We start from the raw sequence: 21,442 nt of genomic DNA, 5'->3' as shown, positions 1-21,442 counted from the left end.
AGTTGTGGAAAGTGGACCAGTTCCAAAATCCAGTTATGGATCCAGAGGTAAATTTGGCATTCACATAGAATTAAGGCAACACTTAAATAAGTAAAACCAAGTAAAATAAATTGAACAAAAGTAAAATTATCTACGAATTTTATTTATTTATTTATTTATTCAGAATGTGACCCTACCAAACACTGAACAGGAGTACAGCGCATACTCTGAGGACCCAAACCTTGTGCTGCATGTTCCTGTGCTTGATATTTCATTAACAGACGATGAAATAGCAGAACTTAAAGAAACCATCCACCCAGTGCAACATTCTGAGTCTTTTGGAGTGGACCTCTATCTTAACACTGTCCAGTTTGTTGAGAGATGAAGTTAATCCGTGCCAAATTCCATTGACTCTTTCTTGCCTTGTTGTACACCCTGCTTATTCTGTATGTGTGGAGCTTTCATTCTGCATATTTACCCACTGTACAATGATTATTCACGTTATTAGTAGAAAATAACAGTTCTTTATTTTAAAACACACACCAGAGTATTTATACCAACAGGTATTATTAAACATGATTTCAACATTGGTGTACTTTATATCATTTTTAACACGTGCATGTGGTATGTATACTGTATACCAACAGGTATTACTCTCACAAGTTTTCAACATATTAATGCAGTTTTTTATGCTAAAAGAATGCTTCATTATCAACACTGTCCTCATGATGTGTTTTCAATCACAATGAACTACAGTCCAAAAACATTTTACGTCACGTGCACGTGCATCCCGACCTGTAAAGGCTTCATTTCCTTTCTAATGAATTGATGTTGCTCGAAGCCGTGCTCCTTGAGTCCTGCACTCTCAGTACTGGCTTATGATCGGTCGAATGGAAAGCTCGCATCTGATTGGCTACAGAGTACTACAGACGCACGTGGGAGGAAAGAGCGCTGTCAGGAAAGTCTCAAACACACACACACACACAGACACACACACACATCCAAGGCGATTAGCGCGCGAATGACGATTTGCAAACTTTCTGTGCACATCTATGAATTGTGTTTTGCGTTTGTGAAATGTATTTTTACTGATATATCATTCTATTTTGCGCACGTGAAAATATTGCTTTTTGTGAAAATACTTTTTTTTTTCGTGCACGTGAATTAGGTCTCGTGCATGTGAAATTGGCTACGCATGTGTGCGTCATGTATTTATTTTATTTATTTATTTATTGCGTGAATTATTAATGAGACTGATCTAGCCCCATACTGCGTCGCGCTTACAATTGGCTCGCGCTACAGTCACTGAGCGCCACCGTTCCTGTGACGTCACAGCGGATTGCTTCTATAGCAACATGTCTATAGAACTTCTGATCTCAGCGCAGGTAAAGGAAACAGGAGCAAAGAGACATGATTTCACTCCGAGCTCGTTGAGAGAACAAGTCTTTTCTTTATTGTGAAGAAGTTCAGTGAGAATTCAAAATGCAGAATTTTGGGTGGAAGGTAAGAAATTCTTTCATCCAGACACTTTCACACATCACATTTAGTGTTCGTTATTGAAAGTGAAATATCTCAGGATCTCAAAAACACGCCTTCTAACCTAAGCATTAATCTTGTGTCTGTGTGTTTCTTTTATTATCTGTAGGATGAGGTGGTGTCTTTTTCAGTACCTGTGACACCTACAGAAAGGTAAGCTACATTACAGACATGTGCATTTCCCTAATAAGATCAAACTCAAACAAGACCTCAGGTATTATGGGTAATGAGTTCAGACTGAGATTGTGTAGGCTCAGAGCCCTGTGTGATAAATACTGTAGAATTTGACTGATAGAGACTGTGAAGACAAACAGCATCTGTTTATTCCTCAGCAGCTCGAGAACATCGGCAGAGACGCCCCAAACTGAGAAGAAGGGTGGTGCAAGCAGAATCGTGAAATGGTGTTTCTGGAGAGTAAGAACATCTTTTATTTATTATTCTAAATGAAAATGCACTCTGGCAAAATGAGGAAGTAGAACTGCCGAAGAGTGGAAGAAAAAAAAATAGCTAACCTCAAATGTAGCATGATAAACGAAAAGTATTTCGTGTCACAATTTCTTGTGGGTTTTATAAGCGTCCTTCTGATGTCTGTGTGTTTCTTTATGTGTGGAAGAAGAACAAGGAGCATCCTGCAGCCTTTACAGAAAAGTAAGCTACAGCAAAAACTATACAGCTATACAGCTCCATGCTGACACCAGTGGTCCACTATGAACTTGATGCCTCTCTGTTTCAGTTCCAATGAGATGATGCTTGAGGGAAACATAAAGAGTCCGAGTCCAACTCCCTCTGAGGAAAACATACAGAGTCAGAGTCCAGCTGCCTCTGGGGGAACCATAAAGAGACCGATTCCAACTGCCTCTGGGGGAACCATACAGAGTCCAAGTCCAACTCCCTCTGAGGAAAACGTACAGAGTCAGAGTCCAACTGCCTCTGGGGGAACCATACAGAGTCCAAGTCCAAGTCCCTCTGAGGAAAACATAAAGAGACCGATTCCAACCGCCTCTTGGGGAACCATAAAGAGTCCAAGTCCAACTCCCTCTGGGGGAACCACAAAGAGTCCAAGTCCAACTCCCTCTGGGGGAACCATAAAGAGACCGATTCCAACCGCCTCTGGGGGAACCATAAAGAGCCCAAGGCCAACTCCCTCTGTGGGAACCATAAAGAGTCCAAGTCCAACTCCCTCTGGGGGAACCATAAAGAGTCCAAGTCCAACTCCCTCTGAGGAAAACATACAGAGTCAGAGTCCAACTGCCTCTGGGGGAACCATAAAGAGACCGATTCCAACTGCCTTTACGGGAACCATAAAGAGACCGATTCCAACTGCCTTTACGGGAACCATAAATAGACCGATTCCAACTGCCTTTGGGGGAACCATAAAGAGACCGATTCCAACTGCCTTTACGGGAACCATGAAGAGACCGATTCCAACTGCCTTTGGGGGAACCATAAAGAGACCGATTCCAACTGCCTTTACGGGAACCATGAAGAGACCGATTGCAACTGCCTCTGGGGGAACCATAAAGAGTCCATGTCCAACTCCCTCTGATGGAATCATAAACATCATGACTTCAATTTATACTCTGTTCCCTGACACAGACTTTGACTCAGAACTGCTCCCTGGAGGGTATGACACATCGATATGTGTTTGTTTCTCATTTAAAAATAATATTCAGATCGTAATTAGTTTAAAGATTTTATGCTTACCTATATTTGGTATTGGAATGCATTAGAATATTAATGAGCCTATACATTTATACAGAAACAGTTAACATTAGCAGTAGTGCTGTACTACGTGCTCGTATGTTTAAACAGCCCTAGTGTGCTGTTGTGAATCTGAATGTGTATCTAACTGCTGGATCTGTTGCAGGTTGCCTAATTTTCTAAGCAACTGCTACATTAATGCAAGTCTGCAGTGTCTGTTCACCGCCGAGAGTTTCTGCAGAGAGCTCTCCGACCTGCTGGACAATTCTACACACACACTGGAGGACTCATTCCTCAGGTACTAAGACTATACATTACTGTATATTACTGTATAAAAAGTTGATTTTGGTAGAAGAAAATGTGAGACAAGAGCTGAGTTTATGAATATGAGTTATAGGAGGTTTTCCCTGGATCCTTTGCAGATGTTTTGTGGAGTTGTTGAGGTTGAGAAACAGCTCTGAAGTTCAAGGTGACCGCAAGAAGGGTTTGCTCCTCCAGGCCCTGATGAAATCAGCTGCACACTACAACCCAGAATTCACCATCGACATCCAGAATGTGAGCTCACACACACACACACACACACACACACACACACACACACACACGAACATGTAGAAATATGATTTGATTTAGTTTTGCATATGATTTAATGTTTACTGCTCTGTATTTTGTGTGTGTGTGTGTGTGTGTGTGTGTGTAGGATGCTCATGAATTCCTCTGCTACTGTCTGACCCAAATGGAGGAGTCTGGGCGAAAGCTGGGTTGGCAAGAGGATGTGAACCCTAGATGTCCAGTCACGTCCAATTTCAAGTTCAAGATGAGGAACATTATAACCTGCTCCAGGTATGACATGTAACGTAAAGAGTTTGGAGTTTGTACATGATGCAGGTGATGAGTAGATGTTGAGATGCATGTTGTGTGTTGCAGCTGTGGATCCCAACAGAACAACAACGTGGAAGTGTTTAATCATGTCTCTGTGCCCCTGAAGCACGACTCAGTGGACCAGTGCCTCTCTGACGTAGTTCATGTGAGCAACTCTCTGCCTCCTTCTCTTTCTTTTTTATATCCGTCACCCCATATCATCACTGACTCCTCTGTGTATGAATAACATGTATCTTGTAGAAGCGGACATTGTTAGAGAGCAAGTGCGAGGTGTGTGGAGGAGACTCTGCCAGCTCCAGGTGGACGTTCCACACTCTGCCCAGGTAAGGCTGCTACACTGCAAGAAACTGATCAGTCAGTCGTGCATTGACCACAAGTGCTGTAAGAGTGCCACCAGTGACTGCAGATCTTCAGCTCTAACATTACTTAATTTCTTGTTCTCTCCAGGTTTCTGATTCTGCAGTTGAACAGGTTCAGGATGACGAAACGTTACACAGTGCAAAAGGTGGAGACGCCAGTGGACATCACACCTGAGCTGCAGATAAACTGCTTTCCTCAGTCAGACACGCCTGGAATAGGTGCGTCACATGCAAGTAAACAGTCCAAGTCTCTAAACCACGATAGTCCAAGAAAGTCCTGTACTGTTTACAGCCAGGATAAATCATATCCAGATTAATTAAAGAAGAGCTAATCTTTCTTTTGTGCCTTCCTTTTTCATGTAGAGAACAGCAGAGCTGAGGCCAGAGAGACAGACAGAAATGAACTGGTGAGAGAGAGACAGAGAGACACAATGAAAGATGAAGTGAGAAAGATAGGAAAGAGAGTTAGGAAGGAGGATTGAGCACTCTGTATTGTGTACACTCGAGTTTTGTGTCTGTACGTGATCTGTATTGTGATGTGTGTCGTTTTTAGGGTGGATCAACCTCTACCTATCGACTGATCAGTGTACTCAACCACATTGGAAGGACAGCATGCTTTGGTAAGATATAAAATACACACACTTATAAATACAGCCTGCATATGTGTTTATAAATGAATTAGGAAAACACATTTTATAGCCGTACATATATATTTTTATATTTTACAGTGAAAACATTTTGTAGTGATAGATATGTAATATTGCTGTGCATGTCTCTTTACCAGGACATTATACGAGTGACTGTTCCAGTCACAGTTCTCACCAGTGGAAGATCTATGACGATGAGCTGGTCAGGCTGACCAGTGAGACGGATGTGTTAGAGAGGAGGTCGACCAGCGCCTATGTGCTCCTCTATGAGAGAGTGAGCACTGGCTGAAGCCCTTCCTCTTCTCCAGAAAGCCGCAAGAAGATGGATTTGTGGTGAGGGGTGTCAGGGCAAGTGAGAGTGGTGATGGCATAGGGGCACACAGGGTAAGACTATAGAGCATTTTGGTAAGTATCTCTTGCGACGACCCTTTTGGTCTAGTGGACCTCGGAGGCAGATGACGTTAATAAAGCTCCACTGGTGTAGCAGGTGTCTGTTGCAGCCAGACTTTCTGCACCTGTGTGTTCGGCCTCTTGGACCGGTGAGCGGCTCGATAACTGCACAGTAGCAATCCAGGAAGTGATCCTGAACTCTAGAGCCGATAGTACGCAGGCCATGTATGCTCTAGGTTCCCTTTTGAGCCTGGTTCCTCTCAAGGTTTCTTCCTCGTCATCTGAGGGAGTTATTCCTCGCCTCCGGCTTGCTCAATAGGAATTTAAATGTATATCCAGAGTTCTGGCAAGCCACACCACTGTCACTTTATGATGGCATGCATGCGCTAACACACTACTCGGGTATTAGACACCACCCCTGGCGTTTATCCAATCTTCACAGCAAGCTCAAGATCTATTACCAGTAATTTCGATTTAATTTCAATGTCTGCAGCTTTAAAAATAAATTGCGTTCTCAAATCTTGCAGTACGTGTTTTCTTTTAGCCTATTTTGTAATCCTGTACAAACCCGAACAGCCTATGCTTTAGCGCAGGGTGACAAAACATCTTTCTCTGATGTATCTTAGCTTCCTTTGTCCATCCTGCCAGACCAATAAAGCCACACTAACCTTCCATGCATGGAAAACATAAACCGGGGTTTAAATTTAGACAATGAAACATGCTGTTTATCAGGGCTATTTCGCAATACAAGAATTCAGTATGTATCTAAGCTGTTGTTGAACACAGCGCACAAACACACATGGTTTATATAATTTACTCCAGTTTCATAATGACCTTAGTTACAGCTAATAACTGGTTAGGTTTATTTACAGCCCCGAGTTCAGTTTTGCAAGCATTACCTACCTTATTAACATGTAAATAGGAGTCAAAAAACTAGTGACGAGCAGCTACAGCCAATTTGTAACAAGTGTCCAGTATTATTGCGCTGTATTAACCTGCATGAAACGTAACCTAATTCATATCACAACAAAAGCCACCAAAACAGCTCTGACTTGTCGACTCATGGACTCCACAAGACCTCTGAAGGTGCGCTGTGGTATCTGGCACCAAGACGTTAGCAGCAGATCCTTTACGTCCTGTAAGATGCGAGATGGGACCTCCGTGGATCGGACTTGTTTGTCCAGCACATCACATTTGGAGTCCGAGTCAGCACCTTGAACTCTTTGTCATGTTCCTCAAACCGTTCCTGAACAATTTTTGCAGTGATACAGGGCGCATTATCCTGCTGAAAGAGGCCACTGGTATTAGGGAATACCATTGGCATGAATGTGTGTACTTGGTCTGCAACAATGTTTAGGTAGGTAGTCCGTGTCAAAGTAACATCCACATCAATGCCAGGACTCAAGGTTTCCAGCAGAACATCGCCCAGATCATCACACTGCCTAAACGTCTTGGTGCCAGATACTACAGCACATTTTCAGAGGTCTTGTGTGTATACATATAATTTATTTATACCATGGTCTGTCTGAATACTCGATTGTGATTGGCTGGAAGGTGTGCGTTAAACCATATATACCACAGGTAGTTCCGGTCAGTTCAATCACTGTTCTAAATTACTATGCTACCCATAAACAACTGTAACCATAGTAACATACAGTTAAACTCACAGCTTCATTATAAGTAGATGTGGCACAGATGCAGGAAATTCACACTCTCTCTCTCTAATAACTATTTACTATAATTGATTCAAATAAATGTAATCTTATAGCACTACTTAATCTCTGTGTATCATTTTAGAGCAGGCAGAATTGTAGATCTAACAATCAGTATATAAAATAACTAAACAATTAACGGTTATTTTTATCTTTTCAGTCAAATTTTGCACTGCAATCATCAGTGACATCTTTAACTGGTCAGTGCTGGCATGAAAATCGTGTAACACACACACACACACACACACACACACACACACGATAGCAGCATATCAAGCACTTAAAGTGTTTGGGGTAAAGTAGTTTTGTCTGACCCATCCCTCTGGTCTTTGGTATTGGGGTGCTATCACTCATAATGACTCACCTAGACATTTGTGACTTACTTTTATTTATTTATTTATTTATTTTTATCAGTATGTAGTTAACACACATTCACTGTGCCTTGTGTGGTCCATCCTTTATTTCTTTACTTATCCAATGACCATGAGCTGTTTATGAAATACAATACTTACCATTCAAAAATATTATTAAAGAGGTGCGATGTAAAAATCTTAAACATGTCTCTTCAAACAGGAAGCACCTGTGTTTTAGACATCAAGGTCAGTCTGTATTTCAGAACGAACTCATTCAAGCCAGGTTAAAAAACAACAACAACAACAACAACAAACAGTTCATTAAGTTCTAAAGACCAAACTGAGGACTCCTCACTCTCTGGTCTGCACAGAAACTTCCTGCAGGTGTTGGCGCACAACATCATCCAGCACTTTGCTGAGACCCTTACAGGCCACTGTCGCAGCCTCCATCAGCGCTGGGAGGTGGTCCTGATGGAGACGGGCATCCATCTGCACCAGTGCGATGCTCTCACTGCGAGGCAGAAGTGCCAGGGACAGTGTGGTGCCACCGCCACTCTCCTCAGCGTGGCACAGGTCAGCCAGCGGCGTGTCCTCCACAAAGCCAGCCGTGCAGGCGCACACGTAATCACGCATGGGGATGCCAGCGTCCACCAGGGCCAGAGTAGCCGCGTTAACACACGCACTGTAGTTTCCACCATCTGACTGAAGGATCTGTACAGGAGAACAAAATGTATTAGTGCATGCACCAGGTATATCACTCATCAAAATGCAGTTATGAGGAGTAACTGGGGCTAGCGTAACTAAGCATTCATTCAAAACGGGATAACTCGTTCCCAAAGGGTAACGCTTCCCTTCCTGGAGGATATCTCTCCCCTTCCTGGAGGACAACTCTCCCCTTCCTGGGGGATCACCTTGTCTTTCCCAAAGGATGACACTACACTTCCTGCAGGATAACTCTCCCCTTCCTGGGGATGACACTCCCTTTCCTCGGGGATGACACTACACTTCCTAGAGGATAATCCTGTGAGAGTTTTTTGTGGTTGGTTGTATGGGTGGAATGTTTCTAAAAGGTATCTACATGATTTGGATGAAGTAACCAACATCGAGTACCTTAACATAGATGTCTATCTGGGAGCGTGGGTAGAGTTGTGTGAGGACGGCGGCCTCAAAGGTCTGTTTCAGGTGAAGACTCATCTCGCTGGACTTGCGATCGCCGTGCGGTCGTCTTTTCCTCTCCGCCGTGCTGAACGTAGCCATGCTGTACTGACAGTTAATGACCGCACGGTCGTGAAGGGATTTACTTCTGGACCCTCGAACCTTAAAGAAAACAGTGAAGGATGAAGGAAAAATAGTAGGGGTGGAGAAGTCTCTAATGCATTACCTAGCCCAACAATTAAAACTTTTAGTGTGCCGCCCACTCACAGGAAACTAACTAGGATAAAAAGCGGTAGTGAATGCTAGTTTGTTAGTTAAGTCTATTAATACTAGAGTAAGGGAAACGACGAGTATATGATTATTATCCATTTCCAACAAAGTTTATAATGTAGCACATCGTGTTTGAACCCGCAATTCAGCAAGTCATTAGCCAACGTTTTGGCTATAAGATGTAGTGTTCTGTCCTTGCAACTCAGATAAGTAACGAATAAAACACTTGACTTGATGTCTTTTACAGCTTTTCAAATGTATACAATGGATATATGTTTCTAAACACCTTCTCGCGTATAAATAAAGGAGATACCATGTCGACATATTTCCTTACAATGTAGTAATATTTTAAAATGATTTTCAAAGGGTAAAAATAACCCTGAAAATACATATGAAATAAGATTTTTGAAATAAAATTAATCCAGCGTTTTTTGTAAAAATGAAGCCGTCCTTTGGGTTGAATAACAACCCATTCGCTGGGTTAAAATTAACAACCCAACTTGATGGGTTAGTTTAACCCAGAAAGTGTTCTGTCCTATATTTACCCAACCCAAACTGGGTCATTTTTAACCCAGTGTTTTTTAGAGCGAATTAATCTCAAACGTATTCAGAGGGGTTGAGGTCAGGGCTCTGTGCAGGTGAACCATATCTTCATGGAGCTCGCTTTGTGCACAGGGACGTTGTCATGCTGGAACAGGCTCTTACAGCCAGTGAAGGGAAATTATAATACTACAACATACAAAGATATTCAATTCAACTCTATTTTAACGACGGACATTGTCTCAAAGCAGCTTTACAGAAACATATAAACACAGGATGGAGATTTTAAGTGTGTGAATTTATCCCTATTGAGTGAGCCGGTGGTGACGAGGGTGAGGAAAAACTCCCTGAGATGATATGAGGAAGAAACCTTGAGAGGAACCAGATTCAGAAGGGAACCCGTCCTCATCTGGGTAACAACGGATAGTGTGAAAGTAAAAGAAAGGTCATTATGGTTTTATATGAAGTCTGTTTAACTAGTCCACTGATCACTAAAGGAGACCTGAGTGCAAAACTGCATGTGGTGATTGCATTCCCAAGGCCGTGTAGCAACCACAGCGAGAACGTGCATGTGGAACGGAGGTCCAAAACTATTTCCATGGTACTTCAAGTGGTACCATCCTCAGCAATCTCCATGCTGTAGCCTCCAATTAATGAGCTCGATCCAGATCAGGCAAGCGATCGCTTTCACTCACCTCATCTTGCCCCTTCGCCTCCTCTGAAGGCCTCTCCGCTTGCCTCTTCGTCGCTTTTGTTTGCTGTGTTGCTGCAACTTCCGTGGTATCGCTGCTATTACTCTGAGATGATCCACTTTCGGCTATATCAACAGGCGAATCTTGTTCATTGTCTACCTTTACAGAAGGACCGTTTGTGTCCTAAATCGCCACATTCAAAACACTTTCAGTTATTGGTGCTTGCATACAGCATGTAGGAGCCCTCTCCGTGACCGCCGCAGAAAGAGATCTCTAACACATGCTCAGGCGAAGTCAAGAACATAAATACCTGCTGTCTAAATGAGAGAACATGTTTGAGTACTGTATTTTTACATCCTAGTGGAATCACTCTGATGGGACTTGTGATTTTTCCATATCGTGCCAATTCTTTAAGAACGGCGTCACTTGGAATGAAAGGCAGTACATTTAAAACAGTCATTTTTGCAGCTGGAGTCGCTACACGAGTCACGAGCACAAACATTTCTCTAATCCATATTCCACTCTCGCTCAGCTGATTAACAAGCTGTTCTGTTTTCAAAAACACTACGATTGACTTATTCTCAGCGATGCTGAGCGGCACCGCACTGATCAATCTCCAGGCCGTAGCGTCCAGTTGATGAGAGCTCCATCCAGAGGTAGAGCATCAGGATGGCTCAGACAGGTCCGGAGAGCAGAAAGGGTCAGGATCACTGGCATCTCCATAAAATCATGTGTGGCTCGACAGAAGGAGAGAGTCTATATTCTAGACATGTGTGTGGAAATAGGAACCACATATGGGTGTGATGGTCAGGTGTCCACAAACTTATGGCCTTGTAGTGTGTATCAACAGTTGTTCCTTCCACCAGTTTCACCAGTTTAATAAGACAAAACAACACACCTTGACATGTTACAGAGAAACCAGAAATCACTTATTCACTCCTAGGGGGACATTTTAGAGTAGTCAGTGTTGGGACAATGTTGTGTGTGTGTGTGTGTGTGTGTGTGTGTGTTCCCCCTTTTAAACCTGGCTTAGAGAGCAGTGATGTGGAGGAAAGTGTAGCTACCTCGTGGGGTCCGTACACCACCGCCAGCGCCTTGGTGTTGCCCTGCTCCATGTACGCAGATCCGTCCGCCTGCCCGAACACCCCCATGCGGGCCTGCAGCTTCCGCAGCTCGGTGGCCTTCCGTCCGTCCAGCCGGTAGCCCTGATCGGACAGCAGCTCGAGTCCAGCCATTCGGTAACTTATCGGGGTTTTCTTTTCTCCTGTAAAATGTTCAAATCAACCGAACAGGAAGCGCCATGTGCTGATTTGCTGTTGATCTGTTGTCCTTTCCCCACCCACATTCCGGCAAGTCCCGCCTACTGATCTCTGATTCGCGGCGTTTATTATTATTATTATTTTTTTTTTACATCAGCTATAAACAGAACAATGGCGGGAAGGCTACAAGTACAAACGGACAAATAAAGTAAAATACAAATACATAAATAATAATAATTATAAAAATGAAGCACATAAAAAATAAATATATATATATATCCGTGCACAGATTCTATGTTTCAGTAGCTTTCTTCTTGCATACTGTAGTTTATGTTATGCATCTTGCATTCCGTATCTTTTATTTATTTATTTTTAATAACTACAAGAATGAAATAGGTTCGTGTTTAACACCGTACAGGAAGCGGGTTCAGTCAGAATACGGGTAGGGGGATGATGACGTCGTGATCCCGCGACATTGATTACGGATCCTCGTTTGGTACAAAAATGTCCAACAAGATTAAAAAAACAAACGTACAAAAAAAAAAAAACAGCCACTAGAAGCCTGCGATAAATTACTATCACATTGAGTTGATATAAAATCCAGTCTTCATCAAAAGGCGTCATTTTATGTGCTGTTAATGTACACCGGAACATGCCATTTTAAAAGTAATTACAGTTATCTGTGTAAAATAATAGTTTAATGTGTTTTTGTAATAGTTTTCAAATATTTGTAGTAAACCCTGCTGGAAAAAAACCCCCCTACAAATAGTATTACAAACCATTAAAACCGTTATCATTACTGTTATTGGCACTTAATGGTATCCACTAGACATAACATGCCACCATTACAAATTCTCTGAGGGTATTTTTCAGCAGGGAACCATCATCTGTTAGTATCTGAGTCTCGAGTTGCACCGTCATATTTCCAGTAATTTATTTTTAACATTTAGGCAGAATGCTACAACCATGATAGTGTTTAGTTTCTGCATGTAAAGGTTTACAGTTATACCATGTCGTTATAATTGGATAAGTTGCCCATAAGACCTTCGAGCTGCTGTGTATATTTTGTGAGATCACATACTCGGCTCAGTTTTATATAAAAGTACTAAGATAGAAATGTAATGCACTTGTGGCTGAGTGAACAGTCGGCCTCCAAAATCTAGTGGAAAGCCTTTCGTAGAAGAGTGGAGGTTATTACAACAGCAAAGGGGAACTAAATCTGCAATGGGATGCACAAGCACATATGGGTGTGATATTGTGGTCAGGTGTTCACAAACTTTTGTATACAAACTAGTGTATATGATCGTAGTCAATTCAGCATTTTTGTAGGTAGAATATGTGAGGAATGGTCACCGGTCCATCACAGGGCACCATGCGCACACATTTTCACCTAGGAGCAATTTAAAGTCACCAGCCTGCCAACTAGTATGTTTTGGGGAGGTGGGAGGAAACCGGAGGTCACGCACAAAAAAACGCTAAACAGACAATAATTGAAGATAATAGGGATCAAACTGAGGACCCTGGACCAACAATGCAGCACCACCATACCAACCTTTGTTGATAGGCAGAAATCAGTGAAATGTTCATTTTCAGTCCTAATGGGTTTTAGGAAAACGATATGAAGCTTAAAAACACAATATATTCCCTTTATACTTAACAATCCTCTTCCCTGGTGAACTGCATTACCCCGTGATTGGTTCCTGTATTTTATGATCCAATAACATTTACCTGTTACATATTCAACTCACAAAAACACCACACTCAGTAGAAAAACAAAATTTTCACTAGTCGGACACTCTTAACAGTTAGCATAGTTAACCCTTCCACGCACCGTCAGTTTAAGACTCTTTTTATGATGTTTTCGGAAAATACGAGACGTAAAAATCAACTTCAAGTCACTGTAAATTAACACAAACTTCCGTAGCTTTGAAGACTATTTGCCATTCCTTTTCTTTTTAAACTCATGGACAATCGATTTACTTTTTAATACAAGTAATATTTAGACAGGATATAATAATTATAATTCATACATCATGCATTTTAAGAAAGAAAGAAAGAAAAAGAAAATCTAAAAGAATCTGGATTTTTTTTTTTTTTTAAAAAAATAATAATTTATGTATGAACGGATTCAGTTCATTTCCCAGTATGATTTATAAAAGTCGTACCATCGCATTTTCATGAAAACTCCACCCTGAAACACATTAAATTTGTTTATACTGAATATCTATGATGTGGTTAGAGATTCTGGTGGCAATTTGTTGGTTGGTACTGTATTGTCGTTATTCCTATGAGAAGTTCGTGTCAGTCTGTCATCACAAGGGAAAACTGTTATTGCTGGATTGCTAACACAGTTACAATAGAGTATAATAGAACATTAGACAACCTTAGACAGTATTAGACAACCTTAAACATAAAGGATATCAGTCCGGTCGAGATGTTCGCTCCTAAAAACGGAACAAGAGCGAGCGTGTTTACTCGCTCATCAACATCAGCATAATGATACATCCAGTGTAGAAGTAGTGGAGATGTCGATGCTGGTCTCGAAGGCCCAGAATGCAATGCACTTACACGACGTAGTCGAGTGAACGATCTACGAGATGACGAGAGCGATGGTGTACACTGTACTGGTGAGGTGGTGAGAGAGCTGGACCAACTGAAGGACCAAAGCGCCGCTGCATCGATCTCTTTAGACAGAAATGACTCGAGTCTTTAAATCCCACGGCACCACTATCAGCATTGTGAGTAAAACGTACGACGCTTAAGCTGCGTAAACATGGAGCAACTCAGACTTTCTTGACAAAACAAACCTTGGATGTTACTCACATTAATTATAAAAAGATTCAAATCCAAGATTTTTCAGGTCCTTTAAGAGGCGATAAATCCAGCAGATGAAAGAATACTGAAAGAGTAATCAAAACAAGCACCATGCAATTTTAAAAATAAAATTTATTAGCATCTCTAATGTGTATAAATAAAAACATATATAAGAAACAATGCATATATGCATTATGAGCAGAACAATAACTGAATTCTGTGATACAAAGGAGCCGAGGCTAACAAACCCCAGTCTGGTTTTTTTTTTTTTTTTTCTTCTTGTTTTTGTTTTAAATAATTTTTGAAGTATGTGTGTCTGTGAGAATGTACCTTGGAAATCAAGCATTGCAAACAACATCCATACCTAGGAGTTGCAACTCTAAATTCAGTCATTACAATGAAAGAAACAAGGATCGAAAGAGACATGGAGCATGAAGTGTTGGAGGGTTTTAAAAAAAAAAAAAAAAGACAAAGAAAAAAAAAGATTTCATGTGTATCTGGCGAGTCTCGGTTGGTTTCCACAAAAACCAGGAACACCATCAGTTCCACATTCACAGCAAACGGTATCTGCTACAGATCATTGAATGAAAAGATACAGTACTTTGAGTGTTCTGAGCCAAATTTGAAAAGATGTACCAGGGCATTTTAAGATAGAACCTCTTCACCGACGGATATACATCAAAGCTGTAAAATAATACATACATTATGCAACAGTAAAAACAAGCCAACTCTGTTAGGTTTGGATTTTCTTTGTTCCAGCACCCACAGCTCAGTCGTTTTTTGGTCATGCTTTCAACACTGGCTGAAGTAAAAACCCTTTCAAAAAAATCATTAGATACGCACGACAAAGAAGCGGCACCTCTGCGAGCTGACGAGGAAAGAAAACAAAACAAAACAAAAAAAAACAAGTGGTCAGAGGTTGAGTCTGAGGTAAGATAACTGCTGCCGTTAGTCAAAAATGAAGAGAAAAAAATATATATAATTACACAAAGCATGTAACAGACAATACGCAACATGTATCCTTCAAAATCGTAGCTACATGACACTGTGGACATCACCGCTGGCATCGAGCCAGAGCGACGTGCCGGTTTATCACGCTCTCCAACCATGTAGCTCTAAACGCTAAACTCAGGCTATTGATTTAGTATTAATTATAAATCTCTGACTGCAGCCCATCTGTTGATGTCCATCCATCCATCCATTACCCAATCAGTGACCATGACCACCAGAGGAGCTTGGATATTATTCGAGTGTCTGTTCTTGTCGAGGCACAGCAGTGACGCTCACATGGTAGTGTGCAGGGCGCGCTCTGAACCTTTTACCGCCCTAAATGATAACATGCTTTGATATAAAGTCATTGCTCAGTGTTTAAGGCTTTGGTTCTACCGCTCAGAAGGTCATGAATTCAAATCCCAGGATTACCAACCTGCTCACTGCTGAACTCACGAACAAGACTCTTAAACTAAACTACTCCATCAGCTCCATCCTGCCTCAAAAGTTATTATTATTAGGAAAATAATAATTCAGATGAAAGTGCAAACAAGTAGAACTCGACAGCAACAGTGTGGACAAGGATTCCTCCGCTGCCAACAAGTCTAGTCCTACTCGTCACTAATTTGTTTGCCTTAAATACCCTTGGGGTATACTTCAAACGTGCGTGTGTTCAATTGAATTGAATCTCAATTCAAACGTCGCTGCAATCTTGGCTCGTTGTTGCGAGTGTACGTCAAATCAAAGTATATAAAATTCTTGTGAGGCCCCCTGGTGGCGGATTTTGCTCTTGGAGTGTTTTTGAACACTATTCTCGTGGTCTATTTTCTAAAGACACACCCAAACATCCGGCAGAGGTCCTGTGATGGAACAACAGAAGGGCTACGGTCAGAAATCCAGCCATATGGCAGGGCTACCAGACAAACCGGCACGATTGGAGTTTGAAGTCCTAGTCCTGAACACTGCTGAAAACCTCTTTCACCTTTAAAACAACGGGGGACGCAACATCCAAGACATTTATTAAACGAGATATTAAAAATAAGGAAGGTTATATGATGAGCGAAGAGTGAAGAGTCTGATGTAACATGTAAAGCGCGAGGGCTTTGTTGGCCTCTTGATGAACCAGACGGAACGAAGGAGCATACGCAGTAACTCGGACGTGGCGATGTGGTCTCCGCTCTGCTCCGTCCACGTGTCTTTAGAGTGCAAAGATCCCCTTATTTCGTTTGCTGTGTGGTTATACACACGCTCGCACACGCATTCATGCCACACAGTCACACACACTCGTATATGTATATATGTACACATACACACACATATATACACACAGATAAATACATATACGTGTATATATATGTATATATACACATACGTACATACATACACACACATAGCTCTGATGTGTCCGGACTAAAACTCGGCAAACTCCTTTGCACATTTTTCTGTAACAGACACACGGATGTCTTCCTCTTCATAGTCGTCGAAGTTGCTCGTGTCTCCTGGGCCTCTGCATTTCGGAATAAACGGAGCCTCTACCTGTGGGGTGGGAAAGATGAACAAAAACAGAAACAAACAAAAAAAAAAAACCACACACACAGTGAGCATGGTGCATCCTCATACTGCTTTCAGAAAATTGCTATGACCATGATGTCAGTGATGATGATGATGATGATGATGTCATCACACCTTTCTCTCGTAGATGGCGATCCAATCCGTCGTGGCAAACCATTTGTGGTTTTTGATGTCGGTGACGCCGTTCTTGAGGTTGCCGTACCGTTTCGTCAGGTCGACCTGAAGCAGATTCCTTAGCAGGTCCTTCAGGTCTGAACTGAAGTGAGACGGGAATCGTACCTACAGAGAAGGTTTAAAGTGGCTCAATGATCACTGCTGTCTGTGGGAGTAGGCAGTTTTTTTTTTATTGAGCTCAGTTCTATAGTCAGTGGGGTTAATGGGTACACCTACTTGCCTGTCTGAATCTGTCCATCTCTGTCTGCCACTGCATCTGCCTCTCCCTCTGCCTAAATATGTCTGTCTGAAGCTGTAGGTCTGTTTCTGTGTCTGAATCTGTCTGTCTTTCTCTGTATCTGCCTGCCAGCCTGAATCTGACTCTCTGAATCTGTTGGCGTCAGTCTGCCTGAATCGGTCTTTCGGTCTGTCTGAATCCGCATGTCTGCCTCTATCTCCCAGCCTGAACCTGTATGTCTGTTTCTCTGTCTGAATCCGTGTCTCTCTGCCTGGTCAAGACACATTTTCCGCTTAAACTGAGCAAACTTCCTGTCTGCTGTTCGAACAGCAGAGTCACGGACTGACCTCTAATGAAGAACGAAGACCCACCTCTTCACTAAACTCTGAAGCGAGCGCTAAATTTCCCCGCGTTTAGGTGGGACCGGTTTACAGCGATGTTAAAATAATACACATCATGGACCTGTGTGTGGCGTCAGCGTGTCTAATGTAGACTTTAAGAACACGAATATACAATTGTGAATCGGTAGCTCGGTAACACGGTATACCGGCTGTGAGCGCCATGAGTTGTTGTAGACTAGGCTTATTTTAGAACGAAAGCGAGCGCGGCTGTCTCTACCTTTCCGGACACGATCTTCTCGTAGATCTGAATGGGCTGGTCGGCGAAGAACGGCGGGTAACCTGCAGCCATTTCGTATATGAGCACTCCCAGGGCCCACCAGTCCACTGCTTTGTTGTAGCCCTGCACAGAAGAAAAGAGCACACAATCTCACACATCATCATCCATAGCTTTTAAAAACTGAAGGTTGCTTTACAACATCCATGACAGGAATCAGAGACAAAATAAGGGCAGAAACAGAACAAAAACAAGACCAACATGAATCGGGGTGAACGAGAGAGAATACGCTCATATATACATGAATAATATAAAAGGACAAGTAACAGTAAACAAAAACGACAGAGGATGGATAGCTCAGAATAAAACCAAAAGGACATGGGAAACATAAGCAGGAGTAACCACATGGTAAAGGAGACACCGTACGCAACATAGGGAAGAGGGTCTAGCACTGACTGGGGAGCTTTTAGTTTTGCTTTAAAATTCTAAATACGTGAAACATCGCAGAGTCTACAGGAAGCATTAACGCTAAACGTGCTACCACCTTGCTGAGGATGATCTCCGGCGCCAGGTACTCCGGGGTTCCACACAACGTCCAGGTTCGGCCCTTCACTCGTTTCGCGAAACCAAAGTCGGTGACCTGTGATGTGGAAGAGATTTCGGTTAGACATGCATGAACGAGCAAATTATTAATTAGACGTAAAAAAGAAAGAAAAAAAAAAAAAAAAGTCACTCGCGGAAATAAACGTAAAAGCAAGCGCCGCGATATTAGGAGGAGCTTGCGAGTTTTCAAAACGTCATCACGACGTGCATTCGGCCGGAGCCCTCTTCGATTCACGAGTACAGCTAAAAGGGTCTCATTTACCAACAAACATCTCTGCGAAAGTCCGTGCAAAACTATTTCACGAATTCAGGTATTGAAAAAAGCCGCAGCAAAATCAAGCGATTTTGGCCGCAACAATCACAAAAAAACTCTGAAGTCCTGTACGGACTGATTAATATGGCACACAAAAAAAATATGATCAGGTGTCGGTTCTTTCAGACGCAAGGAAATATAGCCGAACTCACTTCCCCCCCCCATATAACATTTAGTTTTAACAAATAACCTGGAATATACAGTCCATGGAAAAAGAAAGTACATCCTCCTTCAATTCCACCATTTTTATGGTTCATAAAAAATAAATAAATAAATAAATAATAATAAAAAAATGAAGACTACATATTGAAATTTTTTTTTCTGTTTTGTTTAATTTTTTTTTTTTTTTTTTTTAAATCTGTCGTTAAATAAATTAAAAACATTTTGAAGAGTGAACGTATTGTAAACGTAAGGCCTCATTGAGAACTGTAAATAAACATCAGCAGGAGGAGCTGAACGAAACTCGGTGGTTGAGAAACGTGATGCGTTTCCTCATGAGATAAGAGCCGGGGAGTGCACTGGGAGGTTACCGAGCCTAAAGAAAGACCCTTTAAAGCGGAGCAGATACGACACAGCTGTAACCGATTTAAAAAAAACAAACAAACAAAAAAAAAAAACCAGATTAACACTTAACCTCAGTTAAGACTTTCTTGCAAGACACTACTTGTGGGAATCTCATGTACCAGTGGGTATTGGATCGACTTTCGGTAACACAACGCCCCCTAGGTGGATCCCTCGATTATTTTCAACGTTAGGATTACCTGGATGTATCCATGCTGATCGATGAGAAGGTTCTCGGGCTTCAGGTCTCTGTAGATGAGGTCTAACGAGTGGAGGTACTCAAAGGTAAGGACTATCTGCGCTGCGTAAAACCTTGCATGTGGTTCACTGTGGAGAGGGGAAAAAAAAAAAAAATCAACTATACAATCAATTATAAGAATCAATTCTAAGCTCCGTGAGCTTATTGTGACTTTCTTTTGAGCTGTAGTTATTATAATTTCTCGGTTTGAGCGGGGATCCGTGTTTCACGGAGCGGTTAAAGCCCATCTCCTTGAGACGCTCGCTAAACACCTGGTAAACCTCTGCGTTTTTATCCGTTTTTGACAGTTAGTCAGAAATAGGTTTGATTTCAATGAGGCATTTTATCTCATCTTTGGTCCAAGTTAAACCGCCATTCACGCTCGTTACGTAATTCGGTTCCCATCATGCATTGCTATACAGGTTGCTCCGTTGGGTTGGACTGCTCTCTCACCACAAGAGAACCGCTCCAGAGCTCGTTTGCAACCGGGCCCGCTTGTTTTGGTGGGGATCCGAGCGCGTTTGTGTCCCCCCCGTATCTTACTAGCAAATTTCCACCTAGACAAAACTTCCTTGAACAATCGAACAGTCCAGTCTCCGACACACTCACGCACCTGAACCTCCCGATTCTTCTTAGATGTGAGAACATCTCGCCGCCCGGTACGTACTCCATCACCATATACAGGTTGGAATTGTCCTGAGAAGATGGAAGAAGCAAAATGTTCAGTGTCAAGCACAGTGAATCGGCGTTGCAGAAGGCAGAAAGAGACCGAGACCGCACCTTGAAGGCGTATTCCAGTCTGACGAGGAAGGGGAACGATACCGCCTGTAATATTTTCTTCTCGTTTAGCGTGTGTTCTATTTGCTTCAATTTCACCACCTGCAAATACACAACACATCAGGAGTTACAGCAGGAGTAAGTTAGCCATGGATTCCAGGTTTGGGTAAATAAATATCGCCGGTGGGCGATATGATAAATATTACAATCGCCATACTTGAAGACATTTATGCAGGATACGGACTGTAACACAACGTACAGTTCTGCTTAGATAGAAACTACAGTAACACATACGTAAGGTCTATAAACATGATAAAAGCTAAGTAACTAAATAAGTAAGTAATTAGGGAACCAAATACGTAAGCAACTAAGCAAATACATAACCAAGCAATTAAATAAGTAAGCAACTAAGTAACCGAGTAACTACGTAAGCCATTAGGCAACAAAGTAAGTATACAACCAAGTAACCATGCAACTAAGTGAGTACATGACTGAATAACCAAGCCACTAATTAACCAGGGATGCAACTGAGTAACCAAGCAACTATGTAAGTACATAACCAAGTAAGCAAGCAACTAATTAACCAAGGCAACAACTAAGTAACCAAGGATGGAACTGAGTAACCAAGCCACTATGTAAGTACTAGGGCTGCACGATTATGGCGGAAATGATAATCATGGTTATTTTTTATCAAGACGGAGTTCACGATTATTCATTGATTTTAGGGACAACATATTTTTATTGTACGTTCACATTTAAATAAACAGACCGCTGCTTTCACCTCCATGTTGTGCTACATGCCTGCTCATGTACACATCTTTGCATCAAATTAGACTGGTCCTTAAAGTGCATCATCTCGTAAATGCAAAATATCAATAAAATTGTACCCAAAATATAGGATAAGTAAAAATGCCACCAACCAAATGTATCAAATAGAACAATACGCAACCAAATGAAAACAATTCAGGCGAATGCAGAAAAGGCAATAACGGTGTTTACGGGAGGAGAGACGCAGTCAGATCACCCAATAGAGCGGTGACGCAGGGACGACGTCATTTTGTACCGGAACCCGGAAGTTATCATCACACCGGTT

The 21,442-nt window shown here is 41.9% G+C and overlaps 3 protein-coding genes across 9 annotated transcripts in view; 1 reads left to right on the top strand and 2 right to left on the bottom strand.

Moving 5' to 3' along the window:
• Positions 1-1,324: 1,324 nt before the first annotated feature.
• Positions 1,325-6,221, top strand: LOC128610399 (ubiquitin carboxyl-terminal hydrolase 10-A-like). 7 transcript variants are annotated; one of them, XM_053629692.1, is made up of 14 exons: positions 1,325-1,482; positions 1,625-1,668; positions 1,851-1,929; positions 2,132-2,163; positions 2,249-3,139; positions 3,383-3,514; positions 3,639-3,771; positions 3,917-4,059; positions 4,144-4,243; positions 4,339-4,421; positions 4,546-4,691; positions 4,821-4,900; positions 5,011-5,077; positions 5,242-6,221. In XM_053629692.1, the coding sequence occupies exons 1-14, from the start codon at positions 1,462-1,464 to the stop codon at positions 5,391-5,393; spliced, it is 2,103 nt and encodes a 700-aa protein (XP_053485667.1). In that variant the 5' UTR covers positions 1,325-1,461; the 3' UTR covers positions 5,394-6,221. The 7 variants fall into 7 exon arrangements, with proteins under 7 accessions (XP_053485667.1, XP_053485666.1, XP_053485665.1 ...); XM_053629691.1 differs by having other exon boundaries at positions 2,129-2,163; positions 5,242-6,220; XM_053629690.1 differs by having other exon boundaries at positions 1,848-1,929; positions 5,242-6,218.
• A 1,271-nt stretch (positions 6,222-7,492) lies between these two features.
• exosc4 (exosome component 4) lies at positions 7,493-11,678 on the bottom strand. Its single transcript, XM_053629710.1, has 3 exons — positions 11,281-11,678; positions 8,670-8,876; positions 7,493-8,270 (listed from the first exon to the last, which is right to left on the bottom strand). Exons 1-3 carry the CDS (start codon positions 11,449-11,451, stop codon positions 7,911-7,913), a joined length of 738 nt encoding a protein of 245 aa, XP_053485685.1. The 5' UTR covers positions 11,452-11,678; the 3' UTR covers positions 7,493-7,910.
• Positions 11,679-14,403: 2,725 nt separating this feature from the next.
• The window catches only part of prkacbb (protein kinase, cAMP-dependent, catalytic, beta b), an 18,319-nt gene continuing 11,280 nt past the window's right edge, over positions 14,404-21,442 (bottom strand). The window contains exons 4-10 of the mRNA XM_053629709.1: positions 20,353-20,451; positions 20,186-20,268; positions 19,535-19,661; positions 18,402-18,497; positions 17,861-17,983; positions 16,966-17,130; positions 14,404-16,815 (exon numbers count right to left, since the gene is read on the bottom strand). Coding sequence (XP_053485684.1) covers positions 16,690-16,815; positions 16,966-17,130; positions 17,861-17,983; positions 18,402-18,497; positions 19,535-19,661; positions 20,186-20,268; positions 20,353-20,451 — 819 coding nt within the window. The 3' untranslated portion in view covers positions 14,404-16,689. The remainder of the gene's footprint in view (positions 16,816-16,965; positions 17,131-17,860; positions 17,984-18,401; positions 18,498-19,534; positions 19,662-20,185; positions 20,269-20,352; positions 20,452-21,442) is intronic.

Source organism: Ictalurus furcatus, chromosome 7, assembly GCF_023375685.1.
Source record: "Ictalurus furcatus strain D&B chromosome 7, Billie_1.0, whole genome shotgun sequence".
In the NCBI taxonomy this organism is placed as follows: domain Eukaryota; kingdom Metazoa; phylum Chordata; class Actinopteri; order Siluriformes; family Ictaluridae; genus Ictalurus; species Ictalurus furcatus.
Note: the sequence above shows the minus strand (reverse complement) of the source record. Positions and strands in the feature narration are given on the sequence as shown.

Excerpts from the sequence above, each read along its gene's own strand:
- exosc4 (XM_053629710.1), bottom strand. The coding sequence starts at position 11,451 with ATGGCTGGACTCGAGCTGCTGTCCGATCAGGGCTACCGGCTGGACGGA. Across the intron at positions 8,877-11,280 it reads TGGTGTACGGACCCCACGAG|GTTCGAGGGTCCAGAAGTAA; the intron begins GTAGCTACACTT and ends GTTTTCTTTAAG. Across the intron at positions 8,271-8,669 it reads AGATAGACATCTATGTTAAG|ATCCTTCAGTCAGATGGTGG; the intron begins GTACTCGATGTT and ends TCTCCTGTACAG.
- LOC128610399 (XM_053629689.1), top strand. The coding sequence starts at position 1,462 with ATGCAGAATTTTGGGTGGAAG. Across the intron at positions 4,422-4,545 it reads ACGTTCCACACTCTGCCCAG|GTTTCTGATTCTGCAGTTGA; the intron begins GTAAGGCTGCTA and ends TGTTCTCTCCAG. Across the intron at positions 5,078-5,241 it reads TGGAAGGACAGCATGCTTTG|GACATTATACGAGTGACTGT; the intron begins GTAAGATATAAA and ends TCTCTTTACCAG.